Below are 27,082 nucleotides of genomic sequence, written 5' to 3'. Positions count from 1 at the left end.
TGAACAAACAGGCATTTAATCATCAGTGGTTTGGCTTCGTACTGAGTGTGGCACAGAGATCCAACATACTCAAAACAATGTTCAAGTAAGATCAACATAAAAAAAAGATTACACAATGAACTGCTTACATGTCTACAGACTGCTTGAACAGGACATCTAAGTGTCTAATTCTACAATATACAATCGCAAGGCCAAAAACAAATCCTGTTTGTGTACTGCTTAGTTAAGAACATACATTTAATTTAAACGTACTATATGACCATTAAAATAAGAGCTACATGACTCCTCACTAACCGGCAGACAAGCTATGGCCCTGTACCATTTCGGCCCCTAGCCACTTCTCGTAGCCTCCAGCCCTTTGGTGTTCTCAGATCCTAAAGAACGGATATGGTGAAAGCTCTGCTTTCAGCCTATTTGGGAGGTTATATTCCCATAGAACTTTGCCTACACCTTGGTTCTTTGGAATCTATCAAAACGCCAAAAGGTTCACTTTTAGAAGAAGTAGCTAGGGACCGTAATGGAAGCAGGCCTAGAACCTATTAAAAAATATATTATTTTTTCTTCTTCAATAGTGATTGGAGTACAAAGCTCAAGGCATGACCACTTTCTGGAGTCTGAACCGGAAGACCACACTCCCCTTAGGCGTTCCTCTCTAGATACCAAAACAACCCAACATAAAAAAAAACACGAAATAATTTAAACTTTCACTAGGACAAAGCAATTGGCTAGTTTTAAACTAGGCATCATTATGAGGCATACAACAGAATGGGAACGAAACATATGTAAGAGCATTGTGCTGGGTCAACATCACAGGCATTACTGCAGTGCTCGCAAATACCCCACCCCTCTGGCCTCGTTTAGCTGTCCTGCCTGCTCGTTATCCTCTCCTCGTTACTCGCAGGCAGTCTTTGTTCTGTAGACCAGTCGGATACAATCTGCAGTTCTCCATCCATATTGTCCACGACTGGAGCTTAGGCCTTTTAAAAATTCACCCCCCCCCACCCCCCAAAAAAGATGAACCCTCCATTTTCCAATCATGTAGTTTCCTCATTTAAAGAAGTTACATTCAGGTCAGGCAAAATTGGAAAGTCACATTACCATTGTGACCGGAATGCTGTGCCATGGTGGGTATTGTGTTAGTGGGTCTTTGTGAGACCCGAGGTGGATTTGACTACTTCACTACGGGTCCCCTTTCAAATGACCTCTGATGAAGCAGCATCATTTGTGCGTCGTGAACAGGACATGTACAGTGTACAACTTGACACGTACAAATCAACAATAGCACTGACATTTACCCTGTGTGCTGTGTCATCGGATGAACACCTACTGAAACTACTGGTACTGTAGGTGTGCTTCAGATGATGCACTGCATCTCTTTCTCTGTCCAACTTAAACTACAGGACAATTCTATGGATATTGTTCCTGGAGACCAGAACCAGCACCTTGGTGTAAGTACAGTTTTGTTAATTGATCGGTCTTAAACTCTGAAATACTATGGCTGCGTTTAGACAGGAAGCTCAAGTCTTATCTTATATCTACTAATCTGTATTTTTTTTAACCAAAACGGATCAACTCTGAAAAAGATCTGATGTGATTGGTCAAAAGAAGAGCAGAATTGGACTGCCTGTCTAAACTCAGCCTATTAGGCATGAGATTTGTACATCTGAGCAAAGATTAAGGCTATTGAGTGAGCCATTGGGTCCAGATGCAGTGCAGCGTTTAAGTTCAATTTACTTGTACACTTGAGTGCAGCGGTGGTAACCACAAAGCACTGTGGCGAAACACAAAGCACTGTGGCGAAGCCAGCCTTGCTCTCAGCAGTTCTTGCTGGGCTTGCGCCTCATGACAGGGCAATGATGTTCTTGGGTGAGTCATGTGACTTGGGCTTAAGTGCCCTCTCCTTTTAGGGACAGTGGAAATGCTACTCCAGAGCAGTCTCTGACCTAGTATGAAGTATGCATGTCATTGTCATCCCCTTCATATATAACCAGAACTTCTGATATTAATAACATGCTTTGTCCAGTTCTTGTCCATTTTGCAGCTTACTGAACACCTAAAAACCCATGTAAAACAATTAAAAGCAGCTAAACGTTAGCATTAATGCTAACAAGACATTTCACATTGCACTATGGTCCTCAGCAAGTATGGATTGTGCATATATCCAGATTTTTGGTAAAATACTGTTGTTCTCTTTCTGTGTGGGGAATGCTGTGTTGAGCTGTATGTTACTGTGTAACATCCAGGCAACATCCCTATAACATTCACACAATGCAGGAGGTCTGGCCAATGAATCCAATCAAAAAAAGATGAGGCTTTCAGCTCATAGTCCTCTGTCTGTATATGGTTGAACTGAGGCCCCTCATTCAAGTAAGTGCTCATGCCTGACCCAGATTTGATGGTAATGACAATTAAAATCTGGATGCAGTGTGGTGCTCCGGCCAGCAGAGAGCGCTGTAGGTCCAGACACCCCAGCCCAGTCAGTTCACCAAAAGGACATCCTCGTATGTTGTCGTTCTGAGGGAAGAAACAAACACTTAACACGGTCGCGCATACACATGTAGAAAAACATAAACGTCTCTCAACCATGATAGAAAGGATAACAGTGAATGCATCTGTTATTGTCTGGTCATTGAAGTGGCATCTACTGCTGATCATTCTACAGAGGAACATCCATCCCCATCAAGGCTAGGTGGAGCCACCACCATCAACTTACACCCGTCTGACGCCTTCAGATTGGCAAATACTGAAGAGGTTAGGAGCTGGAGGGTGGTTTCTGAACCCGGCCTTGAACTCTACCTTCAGTCTTGACCTGTGCCCTTTGACCCACCTGTCACAACAGCAGAAGAAAGAGCATGGCGAGGTCTCTAGGCCCCGGAACATCCCCGAGCTGGGCGTGTCAGTGCACTCTGCGATGAAGGCGTGCAGGTCCGTAATGTGGTAGGGCTCCTGGGTTTGGTGCTGGAGGGACAGGAGAGGAGACAGGCATCCATGTTTAGGTTGCTCACTCTCTGCATCTCAAATGGCACCCTATTCCCTATGTAGTGCACTACTTTTGACCAAGGCAGTAGTGCACTATATAGGGAATAGGGAGCCATTTGGGAAGCAGACACAGTGTGTATTGGGATCGGTTGGCTTTCATTAGGTGTTGTTGTTTGTAATTGGCTTCTGTTTGTACCGCTATGAGCTGTGAACATGAATGTTCTTTATGAGGAATGCAACTCTAAATATGAATCCACATCCCACAGAATTTGTGTAAACCCAGCTATACGCCTCAACTCCAAATGAATGTAAAAGACAAGCAGCAAATAAGCAGCTCTTCTACATTAATTTGGATTCAAGTCCGTTTAAAGGGATACTTCGGGATTTTGGCAATGAAGCCCTTTATCAGATGAACTCGCGGATACCGTTTTTATGTCTCTGCGTGCAGTTTGAAGGAAGTTGCTAACTAGAGTTAGCGCAATTGCTAAATAGCATTTGGGCAATGACTGGAAGTCTATGGGTAACTGCAAGCATGCTAGTAGATACTATAGTCTTCCAGTCATATTGCGGTAACGCTAGTTAGCAACGGCTTGAGAAATGACCTCTAACTTCCTTCACATAGACAAAGGGCTTTAAAGTCTCATGACTCTTGGCTGTACCATGGTCTCTGAAAACGCACACCGTTGAAGAACATCTTCAAATTAAATCACACTGCAGATTATAATGGGATTACTGTATTTTTGACACAGATCTGTGCTCTTTTGTCTGACGAAAATGTTGCCTGCTGTTGTTACCTTGATGGTTTCGTAGGCGCCGGTGATGAGGGCGATGAAGAGCGACAGTACCATGTAGATGAAGAGGGAGATGAAGGTGTACAGGTAGACCTGGCTGAACACCCACACCAGCGTGCTGCTCTCCTGCATCTCCGAGAAGGTCACAAACATGTCGTCGCCGTTGATCAGCGAGAACAGGCACTCCGACACCATGGAGAGAGAGCGGAACTGACGGAGGGAGAGAGAGAGGGAGAGGGAAACAGTTCAATTACATTTCATGTATTTCATTGCAATACAGCTTAATGAATTGAATACGATAGGGAGAGAGAGACTGTTAAATTACACAAACAACCATGAATTAACATGACCATTCTCACTGTATGATATAAACAGTGAATCGGTTCAAAATGATTGAGGATTCAGTACACACATTTTTTTAAACAAAATAAATCAAAGAAAATCCATTATGGCCATCTTACTGGCAAGGGCCAGTAAAATGTAATTATAATAATAGACAAATCACATGTTAATATCACAGTACGTCATTATTGTGCAAAATCCCACAATGCACCATTGTGCAGTCATCACTGAACCATATAGGGTGTCCCCCTCCAGATTCACTGTTTCCTTTTCAATTGATTTGCCGGCCCACTCTGTCATTGGCCTTCTTCTGTTAGCATGTCTGTCTGTGCTTCAAAATGGTGGCTGTCTGTACCTTGACGTGATAGGGCCCCAGCACGATCCAGCCACAGAAGCAGTAGCCCAGGTAGATGACAGCCACACAGCAGCAGAACCGGATCACGTTGGGGAACGCAGCTCGCAAGGTCACGATCAGGATCTGAGAGGGAGAGAGCCAGGAGAGTGGGTGAATCCGTCATCGTTAGTGCTTGTCTGTGTCTGTGTGTGTAGGCAACTTACATTGTACTTCTGGAAGAAGCTGAGGTAGCGAATGACTCCGACCCACACCAACAAGGTGGAGGTCCCCAACAGGATGCCACACTCATCATACGATGACATATTCTGTATGGAGAGATATTCAACTCATAAATGCCTCATGAGTTTAGCACAACGGTCTTTACCCAAACTGAGATTATTTTTTTGGCTGGCGATTTCAAATAATTCTTTAGCATTTTCCTCTGGGAAAAATAAAGGTATTCTATTCTACTCTGAGCAGTAGAGGAAAAAGTCCCCTCTGACCTTGGACTCGATGCCGATCTTAATGGCGCTGCCGATGATGGTGAGGACGTCACTGATGATGAGCAGGATGTACCAGCCATTGATGAATTCCATCCTTTCATCCCAACTTACTTTCCGGCCCAGGTTAGTCTTGAAGAACTCGACAAACTCCTGTTACGCAGAGAGAGAGAGAGAGAGAGAGAGAGAGAGACACACACACAGGAAGAGAGAGAGAGACACACGGAGAGAGAGAGAGAGACACACACACAGAGAAAGAGAGAGAGCCACACACAGAGAGAGAGAGACACAGAGAGAGCGAGAGAGAGAGAGACACACAGAAAAAGAGAGAGACACAGAGCGAGAGAGAGACACAGAGAGAGAGAGACAGAGAGAGAGAGAGAGAGAGACACAGAGAGGAGTTGGGTGACCATACTGGAAAGACGAGTATTCACACCTTCTCGGTTTTCGTGTCGCAGAGCATTACTCTAAAAATGGAATCAATTCACAGAATACCAATCCACTACCATCAACAACAACAAACATCTCTCTTCCTTCCTTCCACCCCAATCCCCAACCCTTTAACAAGCAAACAAATGCATCTACAGTATGTTCTCAGACAATACATTATTATTATTATTATATCATACACTATTTAGCAGACGCTTTTATCCAAAATGACTTAGAGTCATGCATACATTTTACATATGGGTGGTCCCGGGAATCAAACCCACTATCCTGGCGTTGCAAGAGCCATGCTCTACCAACTGAGCTATAGAGGACCACCAGATTGGATGTCCCTCCTTTTAACCACTTCCTCTCTTCCTGCCCTCCGCCTCCCAGTGACTTACCGCCTGTAGTATGATGCCGCGGAGTATGGAGCGGCCACACAGCAGCAGGGACAGCATACAAACGATCGCCACCACCACGTCAAACGCTAGCCGTGTGTAGTTCTCCGCTGAGATAGAGGGAGGGAAGGAAAGAGAGGAGTTAGTGGCTTTCATCAAGTAGAAGCATAGGGGGCGAATCCTTACTTCCACAAGTCAAAATTTCACGTTGACACCAATGCATGACTAAGTGAAAATTCCTATGAGGCATCTATAATGTCTTATGAGGTCAAATGAAGACGGCAATAGGGGAGATTGCTTAGAGTGTACATAGTGTTTGTCTTGCCGTTTGTTTGTGGTACAAGTTGTACCGGTAAATTTCTGTCTGGTCATTCTGTGTGTAGTTTCGTATTGACCTATGCACACGCTAAATGTATTTAAGAATTTTTTGGGGACGAATCTCTTACCAGGTCTCTTTCGCTCGGGAAAAAATGAGATTCTCCTGGGTCGTAATAATTAGGGCACAGCGTGTGCTTCTCCTGTTTGGTGTCTAATTAGTATTAACCTGGTGAAATAAATGTTTAATAAAAACAAAACGTCTATCTCACCGTGGCCAGACACACTGGGGTCTTTACACTCCTTTATAAAAGCCTGGTTTTCCAGACTGATCCTCACTTTACCACTGTGAGCCTTGTTGTCCAGGACTATCTGTAGAAACAGATGGAAAGAACAACAGATCAGACATTCATACCAGTCGTACTTGCTGTAAACCTTGGCAATAAAATGAAATCCCTCTTCAAGGGATAATATAACAGATGGGTTATAGGTTACCTATAATATACAGGCAATGAAACGGTTTCCACAGCAACTACTACACACTAAACAGGTTACAATGAGCCACAGACTGGGTAGCACCATTTGTAGGAAGTGGTGGGGGAGGGAAGGGGGGGGTGGGACTCACCGTTATGAGGAAGGTGTAACAGTCAGGAATCTCGTTGTTGATGATGGTCTGAATGTTGATGGCCTTTAGTTGGAACTGTATCGTCACGTTTATGAGTCTAGACAATATGGAGTGGAAATAGAAAATGCAGAGGGATATCAGGGTTATGTCGAAGCGATCTCCCGGGTGGCGCAGTGGTCTAGGGCACTGCATCGCAGTGCTAGCTGCGCCACCAGAGTCTCTGGGTTCACGCCCAGGCTCTGTCGCAGCCGGCCGCAACCGGGAGGTCCGTGGGGCGACGCACAATTGGCATAGCGTCGTCCGGGTTAGGGAGGGTTTGGCCGGTAGGGATATCCTTGTCTCAGTATGTAAAATGTAATAAAATGTATGCACTCTACTGTAAGTCGCTCTGGATAAGAGCGTCTGCTAAATGACTAAAATGTAAATGTAAAATGTAAAGCAAAGAGAAACGTTTTCAAACATTTTGCAACGCAAAACATTTTTTTTCTTCTTATTGGACAAGTCCAGGTAGACCTTCCCTGTTTTTTGTTAGTTTTCCGTTTGGCGTCTAATGAACATAACCCAGGGCTATAGGGAGTGTGTAAACAGTTTGTGGCGCTAAAAGTCTACAGTCAGATACTACAAAAATGGATGTACCATCTATCTTAGTTTTAGACCGACAGCAAACACGAGAGACCGAAGTCATTTGAAAAGACTTTTGAAAAATGAAGCCTTACTTGTGGAACTTGAGGGTAAAGTTCTTGTAGTCACTGCCTAAAGGCGCTCGAGGGACTGACAGAGGGTTAACTCCCACACAATCTAGTAACAGGACAGCGAGAGAGAGAGAGAGAGAGAGAAGTTAGTCATTTTAGGGGCTGTCAATGTTTTTCCTTACAGAAATAGAATTATACTGAAATAGAATTACCATAACACTGATATAAATGTATGCTCTAGTAATTATATATCTATGGTTATTCTGTTCTGGTGATTATGTCAAGAGTCAAAGGGCAGGTCACTTCAAGGGTAGGTCATTTCAATACCAGGTGATTTCCATTGCTCAATGTGTTTCCCCTTTAGTCAGTAGTATTGTCCCAAGTGTCAGCTCATATAAGGAAGTGGGGCTTCCTACTACTTTCACATGGTTGGGGTCGGGGAACAATACAGTACTTACACACGTTTAGTCAAGAAGAAAATGACACAGTTACGATGAATTGTTACTGAAAAGATGACGTGGTACTGGAAATAAGCAGCTTAGCAACTCTTTGGGTAGTCCCCATTGTTACAGTAAATGAAATAACTTCACTTCAGGCTAGACAAGGCTAAGGCATAAAGCAATGGTCAATCCACCAAACTTGGCCCTGGAAAGCCACAAGGCGTGCAGGATTTTGTTCAAATCTGGCACAAAACTCATCCTTTTTCAATTAGTCAACTAATCATCAAAAGCATGTTGGAACAGAATTACATTTAAGCTGAGTCACTAATGGCACTACATTCCCACTCCATCGGGTGCCATTTGGGAAGCACCAACACTGTGTAGCTCTAGTACCAGGGTTGGTGACCTCTGGCATAATGCAATAAAGTAGATCTATGTACCTGTGATAACACGAGGGTCAATGTTGAAGGTATCATTGGCGGGATCGATGCTGCCCTTCTTGTAGTACTGCTGGCAGAGAGAGAGGGCACTCCCGTTCACCCCGACCCCATAGACGTACGCATAGTGTCCCACCGTGGTCTCGTGTAGCACCACATACTGTGAGGGAGGAGGAAGGGTACGAGGATGGAGAATAATATTTAAAAATAATTTATCCCTCTTTCCGCCCTAATTTGAGGTAATCACTGATCTGTATGCGGATCCGTAGACGATTAGTGAACGTTTCCACACTACCGCTTTCACCAATCAAACTCACTGAGATCTGTGATTCCTTCAAAATGATGCAGGAAGGAAAGGATACATTCTAAATATTCAAACAGGGCCTAAAGAGTTGGAGACTTTTAGGATGAAAGTAGAGGATGAAATGATGAAGGGGACGCGATGTGGTCCTTCTTTGCGCTGCATGGACATGTTTACATCTCAGTCTGTATGCCGGGTCGTGTTCATTAGGCACCGAACGGAGAGATTTCCTGAAACTCTCATTAACATTTTCCTTAAAAAAAAAAGTCCTTTGCATGCCCTAATGAACATGACCCGGGTGTCGTTAGTGACTGTTACCTGGTCTACGGCGTAGAAGATGTGTTTGTAGACATCGCTCTGTGTGTACACGGCCAACGTGTCGTCGGAGCCCTCGTCATAGTCCTTCAGGAAGATGTGCTTAAAGGACATGGTGTTCTCCTCCTTGAACGTCACCACCATCTGGTTGCTGAGGCCAAACAACACCAGCTGATGGAGGGAAGTAGCGATTCAGGTGTTTTATTGAAGGAAAGTGACCAACTATAACGTAACCCTTACTGATCTTTGGGACATTTTAGAAGTTATTGTTGTAAAGATTGTCGGTCCATATTTCAAAACGTCAAATGCACAGACATCCTATCCACCAATAGGAACGGTGCATATGGAACAAGGTGTCAGTTGTTATGGACTTCAGGATTGTTGGTCCCGCCATAAAACCTGAGCTTTGCCAAGAGGGCGTTGAAAATGTACTGTTCATACACTCAAAGTGCATATCAAACTAAATGTGTGTAGTTACCTGCACAGTGACAATGACAATCTTGAGCAGCTGCAGGCCCAGTTTGAAGGGCTTGCGACCCTTGGCGTGGAACTTGTCACAGGGGCTCATGAAGAAGTACTTGATCTTCCTGCGCAGGGCCTCCTCTCCCTGCTCCGCCCCCAGCCAACCACCCGCCGTCGCCGTGGGCAACCGGGGGTTGCCATGGCCGTCTCTGTGGTGAACATGCTTGCCGCTGCTGTCGCTGGAGCCGTAGCCGTGAGGAGACACAGAGGAAACCAACCTGTCCTTCTCTGAGAGACGGACAGATAGAGAGCGAGGGGAGAAAAAGGAAGAAAAAAAACATGTTAGCAGCGATAGAAGGATAGTGAGAGTGACTAATACGAACAGTCAGGCCTATCAAAGAATGTGGAGTGGATATCTGAGCAAAACACCAATGTTACCTGAAATAGCGCACCGCAACGTCACTCCATATTAGTGCTATTTCCTTTGTGAGCACCAACACCAACAGTACACTGTTGCGTACTGATGAATAGGCTACGTCTCGTAAAGTTACCCTTCAGTGAGTGACAGCTCTCGTACTAGTTCGGGCAGATTTCATGAATTACATTTCCTAATCTCCCTCGCCTCATATAGTCATCCATCATCACGTCTCTATCTAGTAAAACCCTGGGAGGTGACACAGGCCAGCTTATTAAAACAACACCCAGATCAGATGCTCTGGGCTGGGCCGGGCGAGACAGACAGCCTCCCTGGAGGAAGAGATGCGGGTGACTGGTGTGCTGTAGCTGGCGGCTCTGCCACTCAAGGCTGACAGAAACACACCCCTGGAGATGGCTGGAAGACACAGAAAGACTCCAGGGATGGTTGGGCTGCTGTTACAACACCCGTCTGACTTGGTAGTCGTTTGTCGAAGGAGCAGAGCTTCGAGGTGCGATGCTACACATTTGGATTGTCGTCGTCGATAACATAAACCATAAAGGTGTAGTAAAAACCTAAATCACTGCACCTTCAGTGGAGAGACCGCTGGTGAAAGCTGAATTCAACCTCTGAGTCACCCAAACAAACATGTGACAATAGCAGACTTGGAAGGGAAATGTGGACCATACAGTTAGGGGGTAAAAGAGCTAGTTCAGCAGTAATGGAAGAAAAAGGAAGTGGAACTTGAAATGAACTGCTGTCATGAATTGGGTCACCTCACCTCTGGTAAACAGAACTCGAAAACCAGACAGAAGACCCAAAATCTGGTCTGACGGACGTAGAAGAGAGAATCACCGATGTGTGCGTGTAGGATTGTGTGAGGCAACGGTGACGTCTCAATGTTTACCTATAGAAAGCCATCCACAATAATCACCTGCATATCTAACAATCTTTAGTTCGGCCAAGTGAATGAGAGAAGCCTATCTAGCGGGGAGTGACCTAACTACAATATATCGACTTGCACACACAGAACCTTGCAAGGTCACAAACACTCACAGACATGACAGCAGTTGCGTGACTCTCCCTGTCAAAAACAATTCAGACCTGTGCTGAAATAATTTCACTTTGTAACATTTCGTGCCAGCAATAGCAGCCCGAGCCAAGAAATTGACAGATCTTGATGGGCCATTTTGGCCATCAAGGCCGATAGCAATCGTCAAAACAAAAGTGCAGATGACGAGGGCTTGTTGCTGAGCCGCACTAAGAGATAGAGTCAATCAAACGGAATAAATCCGCTGAAAAATCCTGCTCTTCCGGTTCAGGGCAGTCAATGGTGTGTTAGAGAAGGCTTAATAGACAACTCTGCACCTTGTCCGTCAGTCATAGTCAGCACTGTGACCATCAGTCTGCCAGCATCTCTGTATCGCTACAATGGATCAGAAGCTATCAGTCTGCACTGGGCCACCCAGGGAGAGCAGGCTACACTATGCAACCTCACTGGAACCAGTAAACAAGCAAAGCTGCTCCTCGTCTCTGTCAACTCTTAACTCTGGGTGGTCTCTTGGACTCTATTTCCTGTTTCCTGTTTCTATTTCCTCCTGTGGCGAGAGGATATGGTTATGAGGTGGTCTTTTTGTTATTGTTATTATTTAACTTTAAACTGTTTCTCAGTCTCAAAATGCACATCAGCCAATTAAAATCGTTGATTTACTTGCACGTTATTGAACGCTACATTGTAGCTGGTCCAGTCAGATAACCTGGCACGTTAGCCCTATGCTAGCCTCACCAGCTGACTGTGATTATTTCCTGTAAAAAATTCTGCATCAGCCTATAAGAGATCTTAGACTTTATATCCACCAACCAATGGCATTTGTAAAAAAAAATATATATTAAAAAAATAGGTCAACCCTGGACACTAGGGGGATATTTTAAACCTATAAATTCAAGATTTACGTTTGTTCCATCGGTGTGTAACAATGTCGTGTGTGTAACAAATATTGCATTGGTGCATCTTTAACTAGGCTACTAGTACTAACATTAGACAAAATGTTCACGTTTTCGCATATGAGACAAAATCCAGTTTTTGCTAATCTGTTTCACACACATCCATTTGCATTAATGGAAAAAAGATAAATGAAGTCCTTACACATGTACGTTTATCACACATCGTTAAAAAAATTAATCATGTACCGTTATTACCATTGCTTCCATGTGGCACACACTGCTAAAGCGGTTGACTCGAAATCGATAGTGCACTTTCACCATGGGTTCGAGCCCTACTCCTGTCCCCGACTAAAAAAAATATTGGTTGACCAAGAGTAATCTGTTCTTTCGACCAATCGATTGGCTGAACTTTTTAAACGTGTATTTTTCCATATATTTGAATAAAATCAACTTTATGTACGCTACTGAGCTTGTATGATGCTTTAAGCACTGCAATTAAAAATGAAAACACACAAATTACTAAAGAGGGAGCCAGAGATCAATATAGCCTAACCAGAAGGGAAAATAACTGTTCCTGTCCCCCCTCCTCCCGCTGCTGCTGGCCTTCACAGATTCTGCCATTATGCCCCTGAAGTTGCTGGTAATAGGCTACACCAGCGGTCAGCAACCTTTTCCATTTGGAGTGCCAAGTTATGATTTTCATATGCACATTTTCGTGGAACAGTCTAATTTAATTTATAATAAAGTCCCATATCTCAAAATCAATGTCATGTGGTTAATCAAAATTCGAAATGAAAATGATACAGATCTAAAAGTAACTTCGATTGCCATCGCCAATATGTAAAAATAGCCTACATAAAGCCAAGAATTAAAACATTGCAGCCCGCAGGTAGAAAATATCCTGACGGAAGTAAATATCCTATAAATCACATTGGCTACACATGGCCTGTCTGCAAGGGACATGAAACATTGTATCAACTATTGTATTAACTTGGTCCAGCCCGAAGCTTGCAACAGTGTATAAAATATTCTGTGTCCTCAGAGTTTCCTGCCAGTGAGCTCCACACAGACAGACACAGCTGTAGGCTATTTTGCGAAAGGGATAAGAACTAAATCAGATAGACCTATTTTATGACGTTTCCACCGGATCAGAGCATTACATTTTTTCCCCCTTTCATGCTGAGTGGTAGGATAATCGAAAGGGAGAGAGCTGGAAAGATTTTTGAAATAGGCTATGTTGAGGAACTATTGTCATTCTCAATGGATGTAAAAACAGACTTTGTTTACTTGCTGTTTGAGGCAAAGAAAAAATTACTCTGAGAAGCTCCACAGTGACGGCGAGTAAAGACAAACAGAATTGACAACTCAACCAAACCTTTCTCACAAGTGTAGCATAGGTTGTGCGCTCTGAAAACATCGTGTCCACTACGAGAATGACAACGGTAAGACTGTAATAATAATAATAATATATTGAATGCATTAACAGAAATGACCATAAACAAACAAATATTGTAGACTAGAAAATATGTGAATTAACGGTAAATGTACTACTGGTGATACTGGTGTGTCCCCGCATTGGATTAGTCCGCTCAGATTGGCTTGAATCAGACATGTGTCTCTTGTGCAATAATTTGTTTTTATATATTTGCCACTACTCAACCAAAAAAATCCCGGTCGACCAAACAATCGACCAGTCGACTAAATGGGGTCAGCCCTAATAGTAATGCATACAAAACGTTGTACATGTAAGTGTAGCCTACAGAAGAAATTAAGTGGTGTTTTAAAAAAAATCTAACAGCAACGTTAGACTACAGTGTATTCGGAAAGTATTCAGACCCCTTGACTTTTTACACATTTTGTTAAGTTACAGCCTAATTCTAAACTGGATTTAAATGTTTTTTCCCCCTCATCAATCGACACACAATACCCCATAATTACAAAGCAAAAGCAGGTTTTTAGAATTTTTTGCAAAAGAAATGTATTAAATAAAAAACTGAAATATCAAATTTACACAAGTATTCAGACCCTTTACTCAGTACTTTTTTTGAAGCACCTTTGACAGCGATTACAGCCTCGAGTCTTCTTGGGTATGACGCTACAAGCTTGGCACACCTGTATTTGAGGAGTTTCTCCCATTCTTCTCTGCAGATCCTCTCAAGCTCTGTCAGGGGAGCGTCGTTGCACAGCTATTTTCAAGGCCCCTCCAAAGATGTTAGATCGGGTTCAAGTCCGGGCTCTGGCTGGGTCACTCAAGGACATTCTGGGACTTGTCCCGGAGCCACTCCTGTGTTGTCTTGGCTGTGTGCTTAAGACATTGTCCTGTTGGAAGGTGAAACTTCGCCCCAGTCTGAGGTCCTGAGCGCTCTGGAGCAGGTTCTCTCTGTACTTTGCTCTGTTACTCTTTCCCTCGATCCTGACTGGTCTCCTAGTCCGTGCCGCTGAAAAACACCCCCACAGCATGATGTTGCCACCACCAAGCTTCACCGTAGGGATGGTGCCAGTCTTCCTCCAGACGTGACGCTTGGCATTCAGGCCGAAGAGTTCAATCTTGTTTCATCAGACCAGAGAATCTTGTTTCTCATGGGCTGAGGTACCTTTTGGCAAACTCCAAGCGGGCTGTCATGTGCCTGTTACTGAGGAGTGGCTTCCGTCTGGCCACTCTACCATAAAGGCCTGATTGGTGGAGTGCTGCAGAGATGGTTGTTCTTCTGGAAGGTTCTCCCATCTCCACAGAGGAACTCTGGAGCTCTGTCAGAGTGACCATCAGGTTCTTGGTCACCTCCCCCAATTCCTCAGTTTGGCCGGGCGGCCAGCTCTAGGAAGAGTCTTGGTGGTTCCAAACTTCTTCCATTTAAGAATGATAGAGGCCACTGTGTTCTTGGGGACCTTCAATGCAGCAGACATTTTTTGGTACCCTTTCCCAGATCTGTGCCTCGACACAATCCTGTCTCGGAGCTCTATGGACAATTCCTTCGACCTCATGGCTTAGTTTTTGCTCTGACATGCACTGTCAACTTATATAGACAGGTGTGTGCCTTTGTAAATCATGTCCAATCAATTATATTTACCACAGCTGGCCTCTGTTTTCACTTTGTCATTATGGGGTATTGTGTGTAGATTGATGAGGGAAAAATATTATTTAATCAATTTGAGCTGTAACGTAACAAAATGTGGTTAAAAGTTCAAGGGGTCTGAACACTTTCCAAATGCACTGTGTGCTATTATAGTTAGGCCTTTGTAGAATACTAATGAGTCATTGAGTGATCTTGGGAGACATTGTTTTAGCTTTTATCAAAACTTTTTTTAAACAAGTAACATTCTGAGAATTGGCAAAGTATGGCTCTGGTGCGCTCCAGCAGATCTACACCCTTGTATATGTCAGTCTGCAAGGGGGACTCCAAGAAGCTCCTCATTAAATATATTTATAATCTTCATTTCTAAGGTTTTAGCCGAACCCTTCGCAACACAAAATGTAAAAATAAATACATGTGATTCTCCAGGAATTTTCAAAGGAAAAATCTATATCTCAACTGGGATTTGAACATCGCAAACTGTGAAAAAGACCAGAAAACCGGCCTCTCAACACTGTGAGCTATCTGTCCAATTGGACTTCTGTACGTGTTTTAGTAACTTTGATTAGCAGATGGTGCCGTATGACTTCTGTTAAGGACGCTCTCATGAAAAGGTGTTCGGTCACGTCAGAGAGGAAGAGGCGAAGCGAGAGGGTTTACTCCACACAAAATCTGTCCGCATAAGCAGATCATTAATATTTAAGCAAGTGAGAAGTTTTTGTATGGGGGGAAATTAGGGAATGTTGAATTTAGTCAATCATTTTTTTAAATTGCTATTTAGATACATGATACTTATTTGATCTAATAGAAGTTTCATAACGCTTCGGTTGTTACAGGTTTACTGATAGAAATGTGATGCACTTTGTAAAACACTTTATATCGGAGTTGTCCCTGTTAAATTTCGAGACAGCCAATGCATATTCTTGAAGATGGCATAGCATCTCACTCTCCATCGAATACAGGCTTTCGACGTCAACACCACTCATTTATTATTCCAAAAAGTACTCAAATAACGAGATGTATCCACCAATCCAAAGAGATGAATAGGCAGGAGCTTGAAAGCCCGCCTTTCCGCTCTGTGGACAACGTATCCCAGTATCTCCAGTCACGTCCAATAACGTCAACATTTGTAATTGGCTGATACATATTTTGTTACAGGGAAATAATCACGTCCAGCTTGTGTTGTTAGCATTGGGCTAAGTACGCCAAGTTATCTGATGGGAAAAGCGAACTAGTAGCGTTTTATCACGTACAACTACCTCAGCGAATTTAATTGGCTGATGCCGATTATGAGACGGAGAAACAGTTTTAATTGAAACTGTTTCGAATGTTCGCAAGGGTGGCCCCACAGTGTGCACTTGTGGTGAATCATTTCATTATAATATGTATGAGATCACACATGAAGTACTGTAAACAATGAGTCAAAGGTATACTATGCCATGAGGAAAAAAAAGCTTGATAACCGCTTGACTGCTGACAAGACCATTTCTAAACCCCTGACCCACACACAGTCCAGTGCAGAAATGAAAGCCCATGTCCACGGTCATATGGGCACCGTAGACTAGGACACGTGAGAGGAAGTTAAGAAACGGGGTGGTGGGAGGTTATCACAGTGTATGATATATGGAGAACCTATCACTCCAGTATTAATGCTAAATTGTAATTATTTTCGCCTCTATGGCCTATTTATTGCCTACCTCCCTACTCTTCTACATTTGCACGCAATATACATAGATTTTTCTATTTTCTTTTATTTTGTGTTATTGACTGTACGTTTGTTTATGCGTAACTCTGTGTTGTTGTTTTTGTCGCACTGCTTTGCTTTATCTTGGCCAGGTCGCAGTCGTAAATGAGAACTTGTTCTCAACTGGCCTACCTGGTTAAATAAAGGTGAAATAAAAATTAAATAAATGTAAAAAACTGGGTCAGTCTGGTTTAAAATGTAGCAGACATGCTATGGTGGTGAGAGGGAGCAAGAGTAGTCAGGGTCTTGGGGGTCCTGGAGGGGGCTCATGAAACAATAGTTTCTTTCAGCTTCCAACGCTCTAGCACTTTAACAGAATCCTTGGGACGTCCAACTAATAATTTAAAACGCTAGGGGTAAGTGTTTAGGGTACGGACGTCCCAGGGATTCCAGATAGCACTAACCTTGGAATTGAGGAATAATTGCTTAAATCAAGACTCATGAGCATTGAAGTACAGCGTTGACTGCAATGGTGGGATAGAATTAGAACAATTTCAAGGCTACAATTTTCCTTGCTGAAAGTGGCCATCAGGTATAATTTCCTACCCCAGACTTGACAAGTGTAAACTCTAATTGGCAAATTCTGTCAGCATCAGGTCAACATAAAGATAACTATCTTTGCCTATTTCATCCAGAATGTCAGTAGGGGAGAATCGGGTATGTTGAGCCAAAGGGTAAGTTGAGCCACCCCTTGTTTCTAGGAAACCATACACAAAATGTATAATTTTACCAAATATTTAGGGAAGAGGTTTCGTGATGCTTGCATATAAACCAAAGCAGATCATTTGACATTTTTTCTATACATAATTTGGGGTCTCCATAAGCGTCAATATGAGGCCCTAAACGTAGCATGAAAGAGCATCCTTGTAGTTGTGTTGCCTTGGGGTAAGTTGAGCCAAGGGCAAGTTAAGCAAATTGAAGTGTTTTCTTTCCAGGCGTAATGCAAGACATTATTGCTGGGATATGAGGTAACACCAGGGCCTGGCTTATATTAACTGTTTAAAATATACAAAGTGTTTGTTATGTGATAACACTGTGCTAAAAAAATGCGTAAAATCATTAAAAGACAAAAAAGCGATTGGGATTGTTTTGCATTGTGTTTGGGAAATATAGACATGGTTTTAAAAAAGATAGTGATACTATGTAGGCGTTCTCAACTTACCCTGTGAATGGATAGCCTGCTAGTTTCTATGGGAAACACGGCATCATTCAAGGAATAGCACCCACACAAAGACTCATATTGCACACATCAAAGCTGCATGACAACCCCAGCAACAGCGATCACATGATTAAAAAACAAAACATCTTGGGGATAACGGACTAGAGGGTGGATGGTTTTGTACACATTTATGCAATAACGCTTCTTCCAGTCAGTGTTTGGAAACATTGTAACAAAACATTGTTGATGCTGCTGCCTCATACAATGTTACCATGTTGCACAATGTTACTCTGTTATACAATGTTACTGTGTTATACAGTGTTATTGTGTGTGTTACTGTGTTATACAATGTTACTAATGCATTTATTCACGATTAATCGCCATTGATTTTGTACCTAGAATGAGATGTATGTTTTATGGAGATGATTGGCAAGACATGACAGCCCACACTGTAGAGCTAGGTTACGCAACAATCATAATATACACAGGGCCCTCCTTTCAATGGAAGGCATGCAACAATGTAACAAACCACTTAAAACACCCAAAGTTACATGGCAGAAAATTATTGAAACTCAACATACCTGAACGGGCGCTGCCGTGGTTACAATTGCCGCTTGCTGTAGCCATGTAAACGTTTTGAAACTATAAATAAATATTTGACATAAAATCTGAACTCTCTCAGAATAAATAAGGCAAATAAAATCTGTTCTAAAACGCGAGTATATTGTTGGCGTGAAATTAACTGTCTGAGAAGATAACCATGAAGACGACGTTTTTCTGTGTTCTACAATTACAGTATAGGTTCAGCATCGGGACGAGACATAACTCGCTTCCTCAGACGAGATCACATGACTAATGTGCCATCATGTGACTACACAAGGTGGCGCTTGTTCTCATCTATTTCAATTCAATTCAAAGGACTTTATTGGCATTGGAAACATATGTTTACAGTGGCAAAGCAAGTGAAATAGATAATAAACAAAAGTGAAATAAACGACAAAAAATGAACAGTAAACATTACACTTACAAAAGTTCAAAAATAATAAAGACATTTCAAATGTCACATTATGTCTATATACAGTGTTGTAACGATGTGCAATTAGTTTAAGTACAAGTGGGGAAATAAATGAACATAATTATGGGTTGTATTTACAATGGTCTTTGTTCTTCACCGGTTGCCCTTTTCTTGTGGCAACAGGTCACAAATCTTGCTGCAGTGATTGCACACTGTGGTATTTTACCAAATAGATATGGGAGTTTATCAAATTTTGATTTGTTTTCAAATTCTTTGTTGGTCTGTGCAATCTGAAGGAAATATGTGTCTCTAATATGGTCATACATTTGGCAGGAGGTTAGGAAGTGCAACTCAGTTTCCACCTCATTTTGCAGGCAGTGTGAACATAGCCTGTCTTCTCTTGAGAGCCAGGTCTGCCTACAACAGCCTTTCTCAATAGTAAGGCTATGTTCACTGAGTCTTTACAGAGCTCCTTCATTTTGGGTCAGTCACAGTGGTCAGGTATTCTGCACTGTGTACTCTCTGTTTAGGGCCAAATAGCATTCTAGTTTGCTCAGTTTTTTGTTAATTCTTTCAATTTGTCAAGTTGTTATCTTTTTGTTTTCTCATGATTTGGTTGGGTCTAATTGTGTTGCTGCCCTGGGGCTCTGTTTGTGTTTGTGAACAGAGCCACAGGACCAGCTTGCTTAGGGGACTCTTCTCCAGGTTCATCTCTCTGTAGGCGTCTTTCTCCCTCTTCAACTTTACCGTCTCTTTGCAGCCTCTGGCCAACATTTAATTTCAGACAATAGTAAAACACATACCAAGCACAACATCTAATTATGTATAACTTGAGACCTATGTTATTAACACAATGATTTATTCTCATGGAATTTCTGGTCCATATGGCAAATTTAAAGACTACACCTCTTGGTCATTTCAATGAAATACAAAGGTATTATTTCAGGTATTACAGTATGTATTTCAATTTTGACAAAGCAATATACAAGCACCAAATAAGTTGTGGACATTAAAGCAGCCACATGTATATTTACAATGACACAATGATGTGTCATGTCTAAATGGGGAGCATTGTAAAATGTCCCACCCATTAGATATTAAAAATAAGACTGAAGTGCATATCATTGTACAGTGCTATATAATTCTGTTCAATCAGGGGATACCATTTTGCATCTTGTTGAACAGTCCCGGATAAAGGGCATTCATTTGTGACCATTTCTGTTTTTTCATCAGTGAACTACTAGCACATCACTGAGCTGCTCAATCCCCACTCCTCTCTTTCCATACTGTCACTCCTCCCTTTCATCTGCCTCTAGAGTAGGTCCTTTGAATGAATGAATACTGTACATTCAACTAGCTTCCTTTCCTTGTTCTATGTCATTCTCCTCACTGATTCAAATGCACCGAATAGGTAAAGTAACTAGTAAAGCTAACGTTTCTGAATCAAATCTGTTTACTTTCTGAAAATGCCATGAAGTTCATTTACGGCAGTGCAAGAAGTATCATGTCGTAGTTATAGTGGGTTAGTCATAGTAGGGAAGTTCTGTAACTACTGCATGTACACAAATTGATGCGTTGTTGTAAAAACTGGCTCCACCCATGTAGCAATATTCAAGTACACACGTTGACCTTGCCAACAGATAGGGAAGTTAAAGTGAGTACTTTCTCCGATCTCCCACATCTGTCAGGACAATAAAATGAATAGGGAATAGGAAAGGAAGCACTATACATTATACAGCCAATAGGATATACAGTACATCCTTTTACATCTCAGTCCACACTTCCTACTACCTCTGAACTCTCTCTATCCTATCTGCCCTCCAGTGCCTTGTCTCGGGCGATGACGGCCTCATCAAACTTGACCACGAGAGTGGTGCCCTTGTGCCAGTGCACCGTGACCTTGGCGGGGAAGCCGCTGTGTGTGAGAATGGCCTCCACCGCGCCCCCGGTGAAAGCGGCACAGTTGAGCGTGCTGTTCTCTTTGGGCACCGAGGTGAAGGTGTTGATCAGGGGCTCTTTCTCAATGATATAGTAGGCCTTGTCGTCGTCGTTGGCCTGCTCCAGCTTGTCCGCTTCCTTGCCGAACAGGGCCCTCCACACCGACACCTGGGGAATCGAGGGGGAACGGAAGGCAGAGAAAGGTGAAGGTTTGTTTGTGTTTATGCTTATGTCTGAGGCCAGGTCTCTTGAAGTGGAGGTCAAGTCGCTGCTACAGCCAAGAGCCATGTATACCTAGGCTATATTTGTATCACGTTATAGCCTAATGTTATGTGAATGTTAGTATAATGTCACACATTGGTTGTTATTACACTAATGAAAAAGTCTAGTATGTGAATCACACACAATGTGCAAAGTTCTCTTGGTCATGCCTTGATGAAGAGCAGTATGTTCAACACGTTGGTTTCCCTTTTTCCATTCTTCTCTCAACACCAGCACATCCAGCACATCCAGCAGGCTGGCCCCCACGCCTTGACCCAAGTCTTGACCCAAGTCTGCCAAGCGTGCCTGCAACTCGGACACAGAGTACACCCAACTCTGGCAGTACTGCACCATTTCAGAGAAGAGCAGGGCGAATGCGCTCATGCTGACCTCAGTCTTGGGTCTGGCGAGCGAACGCTCTAGAATCGCAGACTTGCCCCTGGTGAAGCGAGTCTCCATTTTCTACAGGGAGAGGGGAAGGTGAGGAGAGTGAGTGACTGTCAACAACAGCAGAATGTTGGTGTATAATAAAATATCAGCGCATGACTGTTGGTGCGTTCAAGACAACCGGGAACTCTGGAAAGGAACAAGGTCAAATCATGACGTAAGTGATCTTTAGGTCTGTCACGATCGTCATAAGGAGTGGACCAAGATGCAGCGTGGTATGTTTCCATCCTTTATTTTGGAATAGAAAACTCAAAGGGAAAAAACAATAAAGCGAACAAACGAAACGTGAAGCTCAAACTAGTGCACACAGGCAACTATACATAGACAAGATCCCACAAAGCACAATGGGGAAATGGCTACCTAAATATGATCCCCCATCAGAGACAACGATAAACAGCTGCCTCCGATTGGGAACCACACCAGGCCAACATAGACATACAATTCCCCTGGATAACCCACCCTTAGTCACACCCCAACCTAACCAACATAGAGAATAAACAGCTCTCTATGGTCAGGGCGTGACAAGGTCGTAACTCCAGAAGGATGCCCGAGTTGGATGACAGTTCAAATGATTTTTCCCAGTGGGAGCTAGTTTTTTCCCGAGGTCCCAGTTGTCTTGAACGCACTGAAGTCAGAGATTTCCCAGTTCCCAGTTATTTTGAATGCGGCATTAGTACCGAACATCACTCAATGACTGTTCTGACAACCATCCGTCCGTTTCAACACATCAGGAAACGTGCTACTACGGTTAGATACTCTTGAACAGAATTTGAATAATAACAAGGAATATTTCATTCAATGAGCACACATGGTGGAAAGTTGACTCTAAAACATACACGGAGAAGAAATAAAAATATTTTTTTAAACCTACACAAATAAAATAAAAACATCGAATTATCATCCAGTAGAGGCCACTATTGTCCCATTTATCAACTGGTAATGGATGTTTGCTTAAAATGACACAAAGGGAAAATAAACATAAGGGACAAAATTCACCTCATACATTGAGAACAAGAGGGTTGGGGATGGAAAAAAACACAAAAACAAACAGACACTGGCTGCAATTCTCAATGCAGCAGTCACTCAAATGTAATAGACTTTGCTCCCCTTTACTCCCAACCACCAAAACCTCATAAGCCAATGAACACCACCTGCCATGGGACACTAATGTCATGAGTCAGGAACGTTTCTGTCATCTGAAAAAGCATACATGCACTGATTATAGTGTATGCCTACTACATTGGGTTGTTTTCAGGGAATTTGTTAAGTGTCCTTTCCAGTAAGGTTACTGGGCTTCCCTGATACTGACGATAAACAGACCGCCCCTCTCCTCTATGCATCGTGGAACACATTTACCAGACTTCACTATCTGTGTGTGTCTGTGTATATGTGTGTGTAATTACATCCATATGTGTGAAAGTTGGATGTAATAGATGTATATCATGGAAAAAATACTGTGATGACTAATACAAACCAGTATATCTTCAGCACTTGTCCCTTTAAGCCTGATCTCGTCACAAGCTTGAAAGGGCCTTATTTGTTTTCCGATGACAAACTTTGACTTTGGGTAGGAACCAATCAATATTTGGAGGCGTCTGTGTATAAAGAGTTATTTCATCTATTGGGACACCGCATTACAAACACATTGATTCCCCGAAGTGGGAAGTGAAACCAGCTTTAGGTACTTGAAACCAAGCCTTATTGAGCACCTGGACATTCTGCTTGGGGTTTGTCACGAGTGGTTGTGGTTTGTCATAACAGAGTGTTGGACTGTCAGAGAGAAGAAGATTACAACTCTCATCGGCAGCCTGGGTTGACCTTGTCTGGGGATTGTTTGTGGGTTTAGTTTAGCCTCTGGATCTGGTGTGATACAGCTGCACTCAGAATGACTACAGTGGTTCTATGGCTCTTCATTGTGGCTGGAACGTGCTACGGCGTTCTCTGTTCAGGTAACCTGTGATAATGGACTGTAATAATGTGTTTATTTGGGTTCATATGTCTAAAGGTACGGCCGCCATACTGCATTGTCCGTGCACATCTTCATTGGCAACATATGCTTCTATTGTTATACTGAGAGCTCAATTAAACACAAAAAGTCACTAGTATATAGCTGGTGAACAATACATTAAATACCCCAAGATAGTATGAATATGAGTATGAATGAAGCCCCAGGTGACTGTTTGCACTGAGTCTGTAGTAACACGAACGAAAACATTTGTTTTGGTTTCAGAGGACCACCTGCGGGACATGGACAGTTTCATAAGTGCCGTAGAGCAGGCTGAGGAGTCTAACCCAGACCTGTCCCCACTAGCCCTTGTGAGGAGGCTCCGCAGGACGGCCGGACACGAGGACCCACTCACCCTGCACTTCCTGGGGGCCTCCAACAACATCAGCCACAGCCACACCTCCGTGTTCAACACCACTCTCTTTGGCTTCTTCGACAAAGCCATCCACCATTTTGTGACGGACCGTGGTGAGGAGAGAGGGGTCGTTCTGACCCAAGATGGCACCACAGTGGCCATCGCTCCCATGCTTCTAGGCATTGAGGTGGGTCTGAAAGCTAAGCTGGAGGGCACCCCTCCTCTGGGCATGTTTCCCCTCACCTTGGCCAAAAACCTAGGGTTGTCGTTCCTTAGCCTCCAGGACTTTCCACCTGCTCAGCGTCTGGGGCCGGACGGCTGCTGGGACAACGTGACCCACCCCAGAGTGTTCCAGCTGTCGCGGGTGCCCACCCTGGCCACCGATGCCCTCGTCAACGGGGGAATGGATGGGTCCATTTTGGGCATGGATCTTGCCACCCTGGCCCCCTCTGAACAGCCTGGTAAACTCAGCAAGGTTCTGAAGGGTTACTACAACCATGTCCTGGAGGGGCAAGATCTGGGGGTTGTATCCAGCCACATCAGCCCCAAGCGCAGAGAGATTGCCCAAGCCCTGCTGGGCACCTTGGACACCCAGAGGCAGGTGATGGAGACCCTATACCTGGTGTGGAGGCTGGAGAACACTCAGTGGATAGCCAAGGATACAGGGGTGGAAAAAGCAGTGAGAGACGGAATGCTGGAATTTGTCCACAGATACTGGGGTGAGTCTCAGGGTGGGGGAGAGGGAATAATTTACCCCTGTAGTTATGACATTGTAGGTCATTAAAGGCTATTAATTTGAAGTCTGCAAATATGAAGATTAATTAAACCTGTTCTACTCTGGTTCAACCTCTCCTCTCCAGACTGCCCTCCCATTATCCCACGGTGTCAGTGGGGGGCAGCACCCTACCGAGGGTCTCCCTTCCCTCTTGCCCTGCCCCTCCCCTTCCTGTATATCCACCACACCTACGAGCCAAACAGGCCCTGTCACTCCTTCTGGCAGTGCTCCAGGAGCATGAGGGCCATGCAGCGCTTCCACCAAGAAGACCGCGGCTGGGCCGACATCGGATATAGGTGACCTTTGACCCCCTCATCCATTCGCAGATACTAACAAACCCTTTATACTAAGCTTCATAAATGGAGACAAGTGTGCTGTGTCAGCCTACAATTACTGAAGCAGTCATACCATAGCAAATCTTGACATGATATTTATTACACTGTATAACTGTGCAATATAAAATGACAAGATGCTATAACAGGAATCAGGGTTGTGAGATAATGCAATTTGTTTTATCACTCCAACTCCTAAATGTATGTTCCCCTCAGCTTTGTGGTGGGTTCTGACGGGTACATCTACGAGGGGCGCGGCTGGCATCACCTTGGCACCCACACCAGGGGGCAGAACTCTTATGGTTACGGCGTGGCCTTCATTGGCAACTACTCCTCCTCTCTGCCCTCACGCCATGCCCTGGATCTGGTGCGCCAACACCTGGCCAAGTGTGCAGTGGATGCCGGGCGCCTGCAGGCCAACTTCACCCTCCACGGGCACCGGCAGCTGGTGGACACCTCCTGTCCAGGAGACGCACTCTACTCAGAGATCAGGGGCTGGGAGCACTTTAAGGTGAGAGACTGTTCAGTATTTTTGGCTACTCTACTGTCAAATAAAACACTATTCAGTCATAATACAATTGTGCCCTTTTTCCTACATTAGACATTAGTGATAAACACCAACATAAAGCTGTTTGGGCACTGTTGATATTGATGCTGCTGACAGGTTTTGATCCGGTGTCATCTTGATCACTCATGACAGCAACCTTTTACAGGAAACCAGCTCATTAAAAAAGGACCAATGAAGAAGACAAGCATGTAAAAAGCAGTGTGGAATAAAACCAGTTTTGTCAAAATGTCTCATTGGTTTGTATGGGGGTATCAATTTGTTATGTCCATGATAATAGTGTGTTTTAGAGTTATTACAGGATATAACACTCACCCTTATGGTTGTCACTGCTTCACATTACAGTATTGTAACACAACAGAGAGACATGTACAGTGTACTGAACAAAAATATTATAGCAACATGTAAAGTGTTGGTCCCATGTTTCATGAGCTGAAAATAAAGATCCCAGACATTTTCCATACGCACAAAAAGCATATTTCTCTCCAATTTTGTGCTGAAATGTATTTACATTCCTGTTAGTGAGCATTTCTCCTTTGCCAAGATAATCTATCCACCTGACAGGTGTGGCATTTCAAGAAGCTGATTAAACAGCATGATCATTACACTGGTGCACCTTGTCCTGGGGACAATAAAGAGCCACTCTTAAATGTGCAATTTTTTCACACAACAAAATACCTCAGATGTCTCAAGTTGAGGGAGTGTGTAATTGGCATGCTGACTGCAGGAATGTCCACTAGAGCTGTTGCCAGATAATTGAATGTAAATGTATCTACCATAAGCCACCTCCAATGTCGTTTTAGAGAATTTGGCAGTACGTCCAATCGGCCTCACAAACGCAGACCACGTGTAACCACGCCAGCCCAGGACCTCCACATCTGACTTCTTCACCTGTGGGATCGTCTGCGACCAGCCACCAGGACAGCCTTTGATAAAGCCCCTTTGTGGGGAAAAACTAATTTTGATTGGCTGGGCCTGGCCCCCCAGTGGGTGGGCCTATGCCCAGTCATGTGAAATCCATAGATTAGGGCCTAATTTATTTATTTAAATTGACTGGTTTCTTTATATGAACTTATAACTCTTAGCCTATATCAAAATGTTAATTTGTTAATTCATTAAACGTGAATTACAATTAAATGACTGTAAACATCGCCGTTAACACAAAAATAACATCAGTTTTAGTGGCGTAGGGAGACAGTTGGGCCTATTGGAATACTTTAAAAAAAAAGATTGCTAATGATTTAAACATCTTGGCTATCTGTCCAATTCATGAAACACATATTGACCAGGTTGTGAGAGTGAAATGTTTAACAGGTGTGTAAATTAATATTAATTTGATTTGATTTGATTTTGTTTGGATCTCTTTTAGTCCCCATTTCCAAGAGTCCTTAAACATTAAAATACAATTTATAATACAAACACATTTTCACATATAATACAAACATACATAATATACTAACATAATGACCCAATAAATACTCAATCTAAAAAATATTGATTCCTCATCTACTATAGTCCCACAACATTTCTATGTATTATATTTAAAGGGTTTTAAAATAATGTTTAAATGTATATATTGTGGCGTACAGCAAGTCAACCACCATGGGTAGACTCCTCGAGGCCTGGTAACAGATGGAGTATACATCACGAAGCGATGGCTCCATCTGTTGGACGTGCCAGGTCTCGACGGGCTCTC

General features: G+C 43.3%; 2 protein-coding genes and 1 pseudogene across 3 annotated transcripts; 1 reads left to right on the top strand and 2 right to left on the bottom strand.

Annotated features, from left to right (window-relative positions):
* Positions 1-18,530, bottom strand: LOC139567542 (mucolipin-1-like). Its single transcript, XM_071388885.1, has 14 exons — positions 18,275-18,530; positions 9,377-9,648; positions 8,902-9,069; positions 8,286-8,442; positions 7,430-7,511; positions 6,714-6,810; positions 6,361-6,460; positions 5,777-5,883; positions 4,950-5,099; positions 4,671-4,772; positions 4,468-4,590; positions 3,774-3,980; positions 2,828-2,958; positions 1-2,514 (listed from the first exon to the last, which is right to left on the bottom strand). The coding sequence occupies exons 1-14, from the start codon at positions 18,318-18,320 to the stop codon at positions 2,478-2,480; spliced, it is 1,779 nt and encodes a 592-aa protein (XP_071244986.1). The 5' UTR covers positions 18,321-18,530; the 3' UTR covers positions 1-2,477.
* Positions 18,531-19,806: 1,276 nt separating this feature from the next.
* LOC139551181 (trafficking protein particle complex subunit 5-like) lies at positions 19,807-21,381 on the bottom strand (annotated as a pseudogene).
* Positions 21,382-22,985: 1,604 nt separating this feature from the next.
* On the top strand, positions 22,986-25,615 carry LOC139567541 (N-acetylmuramoyl-L-alanine amidase-like). Of its 2 annotated transcripts, none has more exons than XM_071388884.1 (5): positions 22,986-23,303; positions 23,585-24,433; positions 24,575-24,785; positions 25,038-25,332; positions 25,535-25,615. In XM_071388884.1, the coding sequence occupies exons 1-5, from the start codon at positions 23,240-23,242 to the stop codon at positions 25,562-25,564; spliced, it is 1,449 nt and encodes a 482-aa protein (XP_071244985.1). In that variant the 5' UTR covers positions 22,986-23,239; the 3' UTR covers positions 25,565-25,615. The 2 variants fall into 2 exon arrangements, with proteins under 2 accessions (XP_071244985.1, XP_071244984.1); XM_071388883.1 differs by having other exon boundaries at positions 25,522-25,615.
* Positions 25,616-27,082: the final 1,467 nt, after the last annotated feature.

This window comes from Salvelinus alpinus, chromosome 2 (assembly GCF_045679555.1).
Source record: "Salvelinus alpinus chromosome 2, SLU_Salpinus.1, whole genome shotgun sequence".
Taxonomy (NCBI): domain Eukaryota; kingdom Metazoa; phylum Chordata; class Actinopteri; order Salmoniformes; family Salmonidae; genus Salvelinus; species Salvelinus alpinus.
Note: the sequence above shows the minus strand (reverse complement) of the source record. Positions and strands in the feature narration are given on the sequence as shown.